This window comes from Alligator mississippiensis, chromosome 6 (assembly GCF_030867095.1).
Source record: "Alligator mississippiensis isolate rAllMis1 chromosome 6, rAllMis1, whole genome shotgun sequence".
In the NCBI taxonomy this organism is placed as follows: Eukaryota; Metazoa; Chordata; order Crocodylia; family Alligatoridae; genus Alligator; species Alligator mississippiensis.
In genome coordinates, this window is record NC_081829.1 from 92,418,739 (window position 1) to 92,433,046 (window position 14,308).

At 40.8% G+C, this 14,308-nt stretch overlaps 1 protein-coding gene across 2 annotated transcripts in view; it reads right to left on the minus strand.

Annotated features, from left to right (window-relative positions):
* Nucleotides 1-14,308, minus strand: part of NHLRC2 (NHL repeat containing 2) — a 54,094-nt gene that overhangs the window by 16,953 nt on the left and 22,833 nt on the right. For both annotated transcript variants that reach the window (XM_014594655.3, XM_014594657.3), the window contains exon 5: nt 12,857-12,986. In XM_014594655.3, the coding sequence (XP_014450141.1) occupies nt 12,857-12,986 (130 nt within the window). The remainder of the gene's footprint in view (nt 1-12,856; nt 12,987-14,308) is intronic.

The window sequence follows — 14,308 nt, forward strand, 5'->3', positions numbered from 1 at the left end:
ACTTATTCTTGCAAACACTGTTGAAGCATATCAGTAGTATCGTTGACTTCAATGTCACAATTCATCTGAGTCAAGTTAAGCACTTGCATAAATATATGCAGAATCAGGGCCATATCATAGGCTTTTTTTTCTTTTCCCAGCAAGGAGGAGAAGAAAGGGGATTCACTTTAGTAACAGGGAACAAAAATATTCAGAGTCTCATTCCCAGGAATAAGGCAAAGCCTTCAGCCTCCACTGTCCTGGGACTGCAGGACTACTTCAGTCTGGGGACTTAAAGTCTGGGAACAGAAGTCATGTCTCCTGGAGAGCAGCACTGACACTTTCCAAATAGACTGAAGATTGAAAATATTTTTTCCCATCTACTAATTTTATCTTAAAAAAAAAAGAAAAAAAAAAAAAAGAAGAAATCTGTCAGCGCGTATATCATCTGCCAATGAACAAGAGGCAAGACGAGAATAACTTTCATGCGATAGACCACACTTATGTTTTAGGACATGTAGCAAGGCAAAACAGGTGAAAAAAAAAGATCTTAATTTCATTAAGTAACTGGGAAATTTTCTTTTGACACTGATTGGGCCAGGATTTCATCCAAAATACACAAATTACTGGTTTAGCTCTATGAAGGAAAAAAAAATGATCTTTGAATCATACCCTCAGCTATATTCTGACCCAGACAGAATCAAATAAAAAAAAAACAAAATCCGTATCATAGGATGATATGAAAAGGCGTCACTATGAATATGTATGAATTCGGTAATTTTCATTTTTTTCAGGGTGTTAACATTCATGCACTTTTGGTTTTGCAAGCCGCAGGATAAAACTATTTACAAGGTGCTTTTCAGGCAAAAACCTCATCATCTGTGAGACGAAGCAACTCAACAAATAAAGAATATTTCAAAACTTTGGCTGCAGAAGGAACGCTGCCTACCACCTCCCTCAGTCATGATATAAAAAAAAAATACAAACTCCTTTTCTTAAATGTCACAACAAAGTATTATTTACTTATCTTCAAAGGTGTGCACAACATTTTTAGGGGGCAAATATTTAAGACAAGCCCATTCTAGCTTGAGGCTGTTCTATATTTAAATGTTTTTAGACTAGTTGTGTTGGCCAGGAATGCGAGGGAAAAAAATTAAAATAACATTTCTAACCAACATGGTTAGAGAGCTCTGTTGGTGAGCCTGTAATACAGATGTAGTTTTTTTACCAGTAAAAGTTTTCTTGGTCAGTGTGTCTTACTCCATATTAAGGGAGCTGGTTTATTTTATACTGGAGAAACAAATACTTAGCCAGCGAGCAAGCAGTCGGATTAGTGGGTTGGCTTGTAAACTAGACCAGCAAGCCCTTAGAAATAACAGCCAGGGAGAGAGAGAAGAGGCCTGAAAGAATGAAGGAGCTTAGTAAGAAAAATGAATATATTCTTCTTCAAATTTTCATCAAACTTTTCCAACCATAATCAAAGTAACAAATAAACTTGGCATTACTTCCTGAAACTTTAATAGGGTAAGGAGCAGACACCTTGATAAAGGACATGTTTAGAGAGTTAAATTTTAAGTCTTTGTTGCTTTAACTCTTCATTGCTCTAATACTACAGTGATGGGAGGTACAGCAGAATAAAAGATAAAAAGCTAGTCTACGTAGGTATCTCATTAGTTTAATTTTTTTAATGTAATATATTAAATGATGGAGCATAAATAGTGCTTTCCCCTGAAAGGATATGCTTAGTATTCCAAGGGACTTTTACCATCAAATTAGAACAATTAAAAACTGTCTCTAATTTTGACACTAGAAAACTTGACAAATCTCTTTAGGAGTTTCAAGCATGTTTATTTTCAGCAGCGGTGCATCTGGCATGTCAGTGAGCTCCCCCCCCCCAATATCTGAAACAGAATTTAGGAATCTAATTTGGAATAAAATTAATGCTTGCAGTTTAGGTTTCTTAATTACAAAGTATAAATTGAATTAATAGAGCAGACAAAGATACAGATTCTGAAATACAGAAAATAAGCAAACATAGTTGTATATACAACTATAGTAGCATATTTTACATTGTACATTGTATTCACAGACTGGGAAATGTTAGAAAATTTGCCTTCTGTTAAGATAACTCTGCTAGTCACAATGTTTCATGTTATGATCAGAAACAATCACCTTCCATTTTGTCAAGATCTAGAAATCTAAATTATTGGGAATTACACCTGTCAAATTAAGTTTCTTACATCTGTCACTGGAAATTCAGTCTATAGCATTCATTACCCTCTTTATAATGGAATAAAATGTTTTCACGAGGTATTTTTTTTTTTGCTTGAAAGGGTTGTTTTTTTTCTTTTTTTTCTTTCTTTTTTTTTTTTTAAACTTTTAACAGCTCTCTCCCCCCAATTTCTTAACATATTTTTATCGTGCATTTAAATTATTAATTGAACCTATGGTATTTTAGTAATAGCTTTCACACTAATAATATGTTATACTCACAAATCTCTAGTTTGGTTTGGAATACTGCAGTAAATAAAACCATTTAGTCAGAAGCTTAATTGGTTTGGTGGACAGCTAACCACATGATTATACAAAACTTTTACCAAGTCCTTGAAATTTATCTTCAGATGCCTACGTGGGAAAATATATCCAATTTAGGAATTGTGAACAGTAGTAGCAGGGTAGGAGTAGGAAAACAAAAGTACAAGTTGTTTTAGAACATGTAAAGACTTCCATTAGATCTATTTGTCCTTTCCTCCGATAATTGTGTAAGCGAGGCTGATGATGATTGTACTATATTTTTGGACAATATGTATACAATGGAGTCTTCCAAAACTGAACATTTCTTGGCTACACTACTTGTTCAGGGCTTGACCTTTTCCTGCAACGTTTTTGTATCATACTTCTCAACTGACCTTTTTTCTTTAAATAATTTTGATATGGGAAATAAAATCCCAGCATAATTCTTCAAGTCTCATTTGTCCAGCTCTAACCAATACACTACTGAGATGCTTTGCACTTTGCTATCTGGGGTACTTGAAGGAAAGTCCCTATTATTTTTATTTACATCTCTGGGAACCTGAGGATGTCATTCACAAAGATATATCTAGCCATTCCTGGTACACTCTAATTATGTTGCTATAATAAGTCTGTCTGTGAATTGGACTATAAATCAGGTAACAAGGTCCTCAGATACATATCTGGAGAGCTTAAGAACATCATGTAACAAAGAATCAAAAAGGTCTGCTGATCCCCAAAATCTAGGATCATTGGAAGACAGGACTGCTGGAAGGGAGAATACCTCTCACAAGCTACAGCTATAGCCCCAGAGTGATACAGGACTGAAAGGAGGCAAAAGTGATGTGCAGAAGGAAGAAAACAGAGGTTACTTTCAGTACATAGGAAGTCTGGTTAGACACTATTTGATCATTGTCAACTTGTAGAATTTTGAAGGAGATATTAGGAACAATTTGGAAAAAAATACAGAATCTCAGCCTGTTGGAATGCAATTTTTGAACATAACCTCTTAGAAAGTAAAAGAAAAAAAAGAAGGACTTTTCCATTTTTCTGCTAAGGGTTATGAAATTGGTACTTGTGTGATAAAATACTGAGCTTTCATTTAAATTAGCCATGCATAAAACCAATCTAAAATGGTTTGAAGAAAAGTGTAAACTAGTTGAAAAGTTTGTACAAAATGTGGTCAGAACTCTACTTGGTGCTTCTAAAAATAGATGAAAAATTGTGCCGTGCAAGTCTGGATTTTGGAATCTAAAGTGCACAGTTATGTGACTAAGCCTGGGTCATAGTTCTGTTCCTCCCAGCAAGAATGCAGCTATCAAGAACATTTCACACTCAGATCAACTGTGCATTTAAGCATCACTTGCTTTCAACAGCCACTGAATAAAAATAGATGAGGACAGAGAGAAACCAAAAAAGTACACCATGCTTAATACATTTTAAAGTCATCCTCTCCCTGCCCCCAACACACCCCGCAACCATAAGACAACAAGTTTGGCAAAATGTCCTTAGGATGAAATTCTAGCTCAAGACTTCAGTGAGGCTGGGATTTATACAATCCATGGTGTTCATTCATGAATTATTCTGCTTACAAGATATTGCAATGGATATGGTGATAAAATTCAAATTAAAAAAGCATTTTATCCAACATTAATTTAACCATGTGCTTTATCTGCATAAACTCCCTACCTTTAAAAGATATTTCAGTTTTCTTACAGTGGCTCATCAGTCCCTTAATCTCTTTGCCTTAGTTTTCACCATCTGTAAAATGGGGATAACAAAAAACTTACTATCCTCACAGGGATACTGGAAGGCCTAATCAAAAGGATATTGAAATCCTTGATGACATGTGTTCTAAGAACAGTGGTTTGTTTTTCCAGGAACATTTCTTTCCTGGTACTTGTAGTTTCCAATTGGGTATAATGCAGCCTCCATCCAGGTTATGCCTAGATCCATCAAGTCTCAATGTTTACATGGAGACATGGAGGATATTTTGATAAAGCTGGAAAAATAACCATTAGTATAGAAGAATCAATTTTGCTTGTCTGATTATACAAACATCTTGTCCTTGTACAGAAAGTGTATGCAATTCAAGGATGTTCACCCCTTTAAGACCTCACAGCACAAGACTGAATTGAATACAGATTTTAGAAGTCTGACTCCTGATACAGTATAACCTCACTAAAATGAACCTCCGCGGGACTAGGAGAAAATTCATTAAAAGGTATTCACTATAATAGGGAGAGTCAATTTGCTGCTTCAGCATAATGAAAAAAGATCAGTTTCTGCTGCTGGGATTCTTAGAAATGGGGGTTGTTAAAATAAGGTTTTACTCTATATTGGGTAAAAGGACAACAGCAAGTGCATCGCTGGTTAAGAAGTTTGTTCAAATGTTTTGAAAAACACTATACTCAGAAATCCTTTCAGACAGGGGGTGGTAACCTACAGCCTGCAGGTCACACCTGACCCATGGAGCCACTGGATTCAGCCTGCAGATGTGAAGCTCTGGTGGTATTTGGCAGCAGGGGGCTTCAGCGATGGTCACTCTCCCCTTGCCGTTACAGAGAGAAGTGGAGGCAGTGGCTGGGTACTATTACCACCCTTCCTCTCTTCTGACTTGAGCTGGGTCATTCTGGCCTGAAGCCTGACAAGGCTGCCCACCACAGCTTTTGCACAATTCACCTGTCGTTGATGTATTCGATACACATCGCTATTCCTGAATTGTCAAGCTACCAGTCATAGAAGCACAGGCCTAATTTGAAACTCACTGAAGTTCCATGATTTCAATGGGCTTTGGAGCAGCCCCTTTTTATAACATAATGTAACATAACAGCTACGCGCAACCATCAACTTAATATATTAGAAGCAAAACATGCTAAAAAGGTACTGATTACCAAATTTTCTCATGAAATAAGATAGCTTGTGCCAGCATAAAGAAACAATTCAGCTTTTAGAAATAATACAAAGGATTAAAGCTTGTGTCTTGAATGAAACATATTCAATAAAAAGAAAACACTTACAAAAGTCTTATCATGCTAATGCATGCTATAAAATTTATGTAGCAGGAGTAATCTTTTAAGACACATGACTGATATGGAAAAGAAGGTTAATTTGTAAAATGTAACCTCTCTCATAAAGGCTTTGAAAAAGGTCAGCATAAGCTGTTTAATGCTGTGAGTGTCTAGTACAGTACATAAAGAACTTAAGCACTTAAGCCTCTTTTCTCCTGCCTTTCATGTCTTGAGTATCATGACTTTTGGCATGAAAAGGGGGAGGCTCACAAGAAGCGTCTCCAGTTTAACTGTGAAGCCTGCATATCTATGCTCTGATAAAAATCCCTTTGTGCATCTGGGCCTAAGATTCAGTACAACTTAAACTGTAATTGGATCTAATTGTAATTAGTAAAAGATAAAATCTCATGCAGGAAAATGAGAAAATGTTCTGCAGGTGTCCTCCTTTCTATGTGCTAAGCCAGCTGACATGATGAATCAATATGTATATTGTGAACCTTTATTTGTTCAAGTGTAAACCCAGAGTTATATGAAGACATTTCCTGCTTGTGCAAATCAGAGACCACGTGACAGGGACAAAAGTAACTTCAAAAAAATTGAGTCCTTTACTTTCCCAACCAAATTCACTAAATGGACATTAAATGTATTAATTCCCAATGCATTATGAACAACAGATCTTAAGACAGCACTGTAAAATTAACCAACAAGAGAACTGGATCAGTGCCTGAAAGTGAGATCTATTTCTCTGGTTGGGATCCTGAAGGCTTCCTACAGACTAGCTGAATAACGAATACATATTTTGACATATAAAATGGGTATTTTGCTACTATTAAGATGAAACATTATTTTAAAATAAACACTGTGCTACCATGAAAGCTCTAGCATGATATATTTAGTTTTATTACTGAATTTAAAATATTATAAGGAAGATTACTGAAGTGACATTACACTAGATTCCCTACTGGAAAAGGCCAAACAGTTATATGAATAAAAACTGATGCAATCATAGAGAAGTAGGACGGGAAGGGACCTCCATAGATCATCTTGTCCAACCCCTGCCTGAGGCAGGATCAGCCCTATCCAAACCATTCTAATACAAATCCACTGTCTAAGCTACGGGCTGGCAAACTTTGTAGGCCGTGGACTTGGATTCACGCAGCTTGTGTCAGAGGCAGGCATGCGTGGAAACAGGTACCAGGAAACAGCTACCACTGCTGCCATTTTCCCCAGAGCAGGTAGTGGCAGCTAGGTCTTGGCAACTGTCCACTGTGCCTGCCTGCCTCTCACCTGGACTAAGCGCACCTGCCTGCCGAAGCCCCATGTCTGTGGGCCAGATTTGACCTATGAATTGTAGGTAAAGGTACACCGACATTGATCCATATCATATTGGCACTGATAAAAGGAAAATTACATTATCGACATTGAGCTTTTTTTTTTTGTCTGATATGGCCGATAATGTCACCAATAAATGCTGTGTTCATGGGCACAGCTGCAGCATACACACAGCCAACTTGGCAGCCTGGAGAGCAGTGTCCGGCTGGTAAGTCTGTTGGGGAAGAAGGGGTGGGGCGCGGGGCATAGAGGCCCCTGCCATAAGGGAAGGAGTGGGGATGGGGCACAGTCAGGCACTGCCAAGCCAGGGTGGGGCAGGACCTGGGATGAAGCAGAGTTTGGGGAGGGAGGGGGGTTAGCTCATGCTACTGTGTGCACCCTTGGGGGAGGCACAGGGGGCATGTGCCCCCCAGATTTGCGCACGGGGCAAGGGCAGGCTGCTGCTGCTGGCTGGGGCCAGGGGCGGTGCTGGAGTCTTTCTAGCAGGGGGCTGTGCTGCATTCTGGGCAGGCGGCGGGAGCACTGAGAGGGGGAACTATGGAAGGGAGGCTACAGCCATGATAAAATTCACTGTACTGCCCCCATAGCCCTCTCCAATTGCCATCGTCACCCACCCTGAGTACAGCCCTGGCCCAAGCCCCCCTGCCAGGAAGAGCCCAGCACTGCTCCCAACCTGTAGTAGCAGCCTGCCCTCGCCATGCGCACAGATCCAGGGGGTATGTGCCTCCCCACACCTCCCACAGGGGTACACACAGTGGCATGTATGGCCCCCCATCCCTCCCGGACAAGCCACTCGTGGCTCTGTTCCACACCCCGGCTGGGCAGCATCTACTCCTGCCTCACTCCCTCCCTCCCTCACTTGGGGGGGGGGGCAGGAATATCAAGACCCCCAATGTCCCTTGCTCCCCAACAGACTTACCAGCCAGACGGTGCTCTCCAAGCTGCGGGGTTTGCATGCTGGCAATCAAATCGGTATCGGCCGATATGGCTCGTTAATAATCAGCCATTGGTATCAGCCCAAAACATCTTTAATCGGTGCACCCCTAATTGTAGGCTTCTGATCCCTGGTCTAACTTATTAACAAAACTACACAGTCAGTCCTGACACAACACCATAATTTGCCACAGGTAAAGCAGGGTGGCCAACATCTTGATGCTGCAAAAGTTGTTAAAAAACCCACAAGAGATATCAGGAAGCAGACAATGCTCCCCGCTACAGTGGAAGGCAAAATGCCCCACAGACTGTACCAATTTGACCATGGGGTAAAATTTCTTCCTGACCCCAAAACAGAGTAATCAGTCCAACTCTGAGCAGAGGGGCAAGAACCCTGTAGCCAGGAATCTCCAGGATTAATTCCCAGCAGATGCACTGGCACAACCCATTCAAAAAACTCCAGCCTTGGTTGCAGCTGACACCCATGCTTCTGAGAAATGCTTAAAAAAAACCCCTCTAAGAGGGTTAGAGCAGGAAGGGAAAAAATGCCCCCCCTGGCTCCATGTGGCAACCAGCAAAGCCCAGAAGCATGGGAAATACCCATATAGAACATAGGTATAGCTACACCTAGACCATCCTTGACCAATGCCTGTTCTACCTATTCTTGAACATCTCCAGTGACTGAGAGTCCTTAGTTTCCCTAGGCAACTATTCCACTGTGTCACTGTTCTAACACTCTAGAATTATTCTAGAATACTCTAGATATTTCTCTATGTCCTGCAAATGATAAAAGCAACATTAATTTGTGTATCAAGATTATAATGTAGACTGGTATCTAAATTTGTAAATATATTCAAGATTATTAGAACTTCCTGATAACCCCAAATTACAGGATGTCAATCAATAAGAACTTAAGTCATATGCACAATAGTAAACAAGTGGTGTAATTAGTAAACTTATGGCCCCGTAAGCTGAATCTGGCCCTGAAATGACTGAATTGAGCACATGGCCCAAGGGATCAGTGGTAAGCAGCTCAGCCCTACGCATCCCCTTCCCTGCCTTGCACCATACACTGATCCACTCTGCAGCCACCTCTGATCATTCCTTCCCCACAGCAGACACTTCTTACTTTTTCCCTCCTCCTTCCATAGGCAGGAGCTACTGCCTCTCTCCCTCCCCTCCTTTGACACGGGCAGACATCCTTCTTCCTTTCTCCCTGCCCTCCTGTATTGGAAGGTACACGTATTCAGACTGCTGCTCTGAAGCTTGAATTTGACTGGTCTAATTCAGCACTGATTAAGAAGGGTGAGGGGTGCTAGACTCAGAAAACAGACAGTTCTTCTTTGGGTCTTTGCAGCACCTGGGCCAGTTCTGAAAAATCACCATTACAACTGGCACCATTAGATTCAGAAACAGCAAAGGATTAGACAGGCTTAAAGACTGAACCAATCTCTAACAAACAGATATTGACCCAGGCTAGAACTGTTTCATCAAACAGCTAAAATTGTCAACCCAGTTTCAGTCATCCTCAAACTATATCCAAATTAGACTCAAAGTTGTCAAATATTTTTGGCTGAAATAGTAGATGATGTCCCTATTCTCATCCAGTAGCTCAGTGGTTAAAATTAGAGGTGCACTGATACATTGGTCCGATAACAGATTGGTACAGATATAAAGCAAATTGGCTGTATTGGAAATTGGCCCAATGGGGCTGATAATTTGGCCGATAAAGACCCATGCTCTGCACAGCCATAGCGCAGCACTCAGGCAGCGAGGAGCAGAGCCGGCAGTGTGGAGAGCTGCCTCCAGCTGGTAAGTCTGGTGTGATGGATGGGAAGGGGAAGGAAGGGGCATGGGGGGGCAGATGTGGGATGAATCTGTGGCTCGTGGGGGTGGAGATGGGGTGGCTCCTGCTTGCAGCCTGGGAGGGCGAGGGGGTGGGCTTGTGCTCCTGTATCTGTGCAGGGCAGGGCAACGAGCCATGAGCTGCAGCTGTCTCGTGCCTGCCTCACCTAGGAAGCACCTGCCCCCTCCCTCACTGCAGGAGTCATTGATCTGCACCCTGCAGCCATGCCCCTTCCACCATGTGGACTTACCAACTGGAGACAGCTGTATTGAAACACTGGATCAGTATCGGCCAATATGCCTACTTAAATACTGAGTATCAGTATCGGCTCCCAAAATCTCTATTGGTGCACCCCTAGTTAGAATATTCATGGAGCGTGCGAGACAGCTAGGCTCAGTTGCCTCTTCTGACTGGGGGTTTTGAACCCCCTTTCCCCTCATATCCTATTTACCAGGAGGAATCCATAGCCTACAGGGTTACAGGATACATTCTGAGACAATGCCACTCTCAAACTTTTCTGCTGATGCCACTTCATTTTCCATAATAATTAAATTTCACAGGAGCAGGGAGTAGAACCCAAGTGTGCCTAGTCCCTAGTCAGTCTCCCATTACAGAGATGGCAAGGGAATCAGTTTTTCTCGCTCTTGCTCTGCCTCTTTGACAGCATAAGTATTTTATACATAATGAAAAGAGTTAGAGAGCTTAATGGGCCTACCTTAAAAAGACTTGAAACCCAAGTTCGAGACTGATCTTTGCCTGGATAAGAGCTAGGATATGAACCCATGTCTCTGCCTTAAGGATAGTACCCTATGCATGATCTTATTGGTTGTTAGGAGATAGATCTAAACAGACATTAGCAAGGTAAATAAATACTGCATGGACCCTGATTCTCCCTTTGCCTTGCATGTTGTGCAGCCTGTTATACTTGTGCAGAGGTAGATTAAAATAGTACTAAATCAGAAGGTGAAAGGGTGCAGAGAAAAAGGTATTATATTTTCAATGTGTGGCAGAGACACCTAGGTTCCCAACAGTTAATGCCTCACATAACAGGCATGTCTACCTTTTAAAAACGAAATAGAAACAGATTTTTTTGGCAACTGGCAGAAACTGAGGGAAGCATCATAAAAGAAGTGCTAATCAAAATACATACTTGCAGAGCTGGATACTTTGCACAACTCTGCTAAACAGCTTAAGTCCACAGAATATCAAGGCAGTACTTCTGCTAACCTAAGGAAAACAAGGTTTATTTCATAATCTGCTGCTCAGTCTCAAAAAGAGCATAATGTTGCACATGGGCCCTATCTCTACTGGTTCTAGTTCAAGAAGTCCAAGGCTTAAAAAAAAGTTGCATTTATCATGATAGAAAGCCTTTTGTTCCTGGATTGTACAGAGGTACACATCTACTGTCTTGAATCAAGGTGATTTGAAATAAGCTGGATCAACGGAACTACCGCTTTTTCCCAGGACATCCTGTTGTATGTTTCTACTGTCACTGTGGTTCATTCCAGAGACAAGCCGGTCAGGCTGTTTGATCTCGCTTGCCACCCACTGGCAAAGCAGCAGCAACACAGCTTGGAAGGGTGGTGTGTATAAATGACTGTGCTGCTCCTGTTTTGATGTGAGTAAAAGCCCAGGACAAGCAATTGCAGGTGAAAAGGAGACATCTGTTTGTACCCCGAGTCCCAAGGATTCTACTGAGGTCCAGAACTCTATGATTACAGCAGTTAGCAAAGGTCTATATAACCTTCTAGAATTAGACTAAAATGGCATAAGCCAGTCCGGACAATTCAGGGCAATGCTCAGAGATCCATGCCCTTCTCTACTCTATCCTGAATCATGTAAAGCTATTTTTAAGTATTCTTTTTCTATAAACATTTGTGTTATTTCATCTCTTTAAGATAGACCTTAGAGATGGTAGAGCCTTTGGGTGCTGGCAGACGTGGGGAAAAACAACAACAACAAAAAAGAACAAATTTACCACAAGCAGCAGCGTGTTACTTTGACTTGGCTCCACAGCATCTTTTAGCTATAGCTGATTCAATCAGCTTTTACATAAAAGTGCCAAGAAAGCCCCACTAAAGTGCCCAATATATACAGAAGTTGGGAAAGCCAAGTCCAACTAATGTGATGCCTCTTCTGGGCACGCGCTGGGCTCGGTACGGGCTCACACCAAGTTTAAAATGCCATTTCCGCGCCCCCCCCAAGATTAGTGGTTGCAGAAAACTTTACTATACCAAAGATATTTATATTGATATTGCCAAAGTACTTGCAATTTAGACGAGTCAGACTTAAATCATGAGAATCACATAGTGCTATTGTTGCCATACATCTTCAAATTCCAACATTTCAGAGGCTTAAAAAATGCTAGAGCTGGATGCCTATTATTTATACCAATAAGGTAGTATAAGTCTTGGTTTCTAGTTGTTATAGACCTTGAAATCACAATGTGTGAATCATGCTGGAAGAGAACTTAAGGGGCAGTGCAAAATACTAAATCACAGTTATGTGATGTCAGGCTCAGAGGTGCATAAAAGAAATAAAAGGTTTATATCCTTAGAAAACTAACATTTATGACTTCACGGTTACATACAGATTTAATATTTAACCCAGATGATTCATAAAATATCAGGCTCCGAGTCTGCAAAAAAATCCTTTTAGCTTAGAGGTTTGTGCCTTGGTTGCTGAAAATCCTGGATTTGATCCCAATTGAAAACCAAGGGGCGTGCCCAGATGAACACGCATGTGCGGTCTGAGGTGTCACAAACCACATGCGGTACACATGCAACCATGCTGCACAATTTGGAGGTTCTGGTGTTAAAAAAACTGCTGCAAAGAAGTGGTGCGGCATACACTCCAGAAGCACAAACTGGCAGAAATGAAGACTGGGTCCAAAGCATCTCCCAATCTCTAGCTATCTGTCAGCAACTCTATCATGCCAGGAGCTGGCATGGAAACGGCCATGCCAGCTCCATGCAACGGAGCATGGAAACAGCCGTTTCCCTGAAGCGGGGCATTTTGCCCTGCACCAAACCATTTGCAGGGGCTTGCATAGTGGCAAAAAGCAGTGGCACAAATCTGTGCCACTGCTATTTCTGCCGTAGCGAACATACGCCCCTTCATGCATACGTTCATGTGGACATGCCCATAGTGTCAGTCAGTTTTGAAGCCATAAATCATTTGAATTTATTATAAATTAGGTCACGCACGTTTAAACATGTAAAGCTTAAGCTCATTTGATACATACCTGAATTTCCAAAGATCACATCCCATGGTGAACTTATAGGCTGTTCTTCTCCTTTTGTTCCACCCTCCTTGTCCATGCCTTGTATTCCAATACCTGCTACAGTGGTCACTACCTTTAATTCTAGGTCAATCTATGAGAAATATAATAGCATATGCAATGATCTTGCAGGTGGCGATTTTGGTTTTTAATTCAGCCAAGTCAGATGTTTAGATACAGGCATACGTCTATACCTACAGAGGAACTAATCACAAATTTGATTGCCATACTTTTATCAGATAACTATTAAACTTGTTGAAAAACTTGAATGGCTCTTCAATCTAAGCAAAAACAGAAAACTGCGTTTTCTGTCATGGTTAGGCCAAATCATCTGGAGAAATGACAAACTTTACAGATGACTAATGGGGATATTTTAAAAATACACTTCTAATAGCGCGTGCTATACAAATGATATACTATACAAACATTTCTCAATACCATGTATCGTAATCTGTACAAAGCAAATCATTTTATGCAATTTATTTAATAATATTTGAAGCTAATTCATGTCATATTACACCATTTCATTTCTGCCCTGCTGATTTAATCAGGAAATGTCTTCCTTTAGTTAATTAATATTGATGATTGTGTTAAGAGGAAAAAGAAAAGAAAAAACTTTTTATATGCAATACGGTGTCATTTCTGTACCAATAATTCCCCTTTTCTTTTAGACTTGTTTCCTCACAGGAAGCCATAAGCAAACTGGAAGCAGACAAAAAGAGCTGTTGGATTACTTCAATCCTTTAATAACTGTGCTATTGGGGTGTCCCTTTAGATCAAGGAAAACAGTTAACGACTCAGCAAGAGCTTCAGACCCTCTAAAGGTATTTAGGTGGGCACCTAATTTCCACAGATTTCAATGGAAGTTAGGCACCTACTTACCTTGGGGGGTTGAATTGCAGAGCATGTAGGGATTTTAGCATTTTATATTTAATGCTTCCATGAACAGAATCTTCTTACTCTTGCAGCTCAGTCACTAAAGGAAGACTATTTAGAATGGAACAGCCCTTCATATTACAATCTTGGGGTGAACTGAATCCAAAAAAATTCACATACTGAAAATCCTCAAAAAAAAAGTTGGTTATTGTCACTTTAACTGGCTGCAGAGCACTGCAGGTTATAAAACGAGTGGATCATACTTTCTTATAAAAGTTTGATATGCTTTTTCTTCAAGTTACAAACCCATTTCCATACTCATGGCAAAAATACTGGAGAAGTCACTGGAAGTGTAAAGATTAATAATGCATACAGGAAAGCTTTGCTATCCACGTGTTCAGCATTCATGGTTTCAAATATTTGTGAATGCCGAACCCGCATTTTAAATACACTTTATACACTTACAGGAGCTCCTCAGGAGCTCTGTGCTTGCTCATTCTGCGCTCCTGCTGTTGCCGTGTTCTGCCCTGCCCCCAGCCG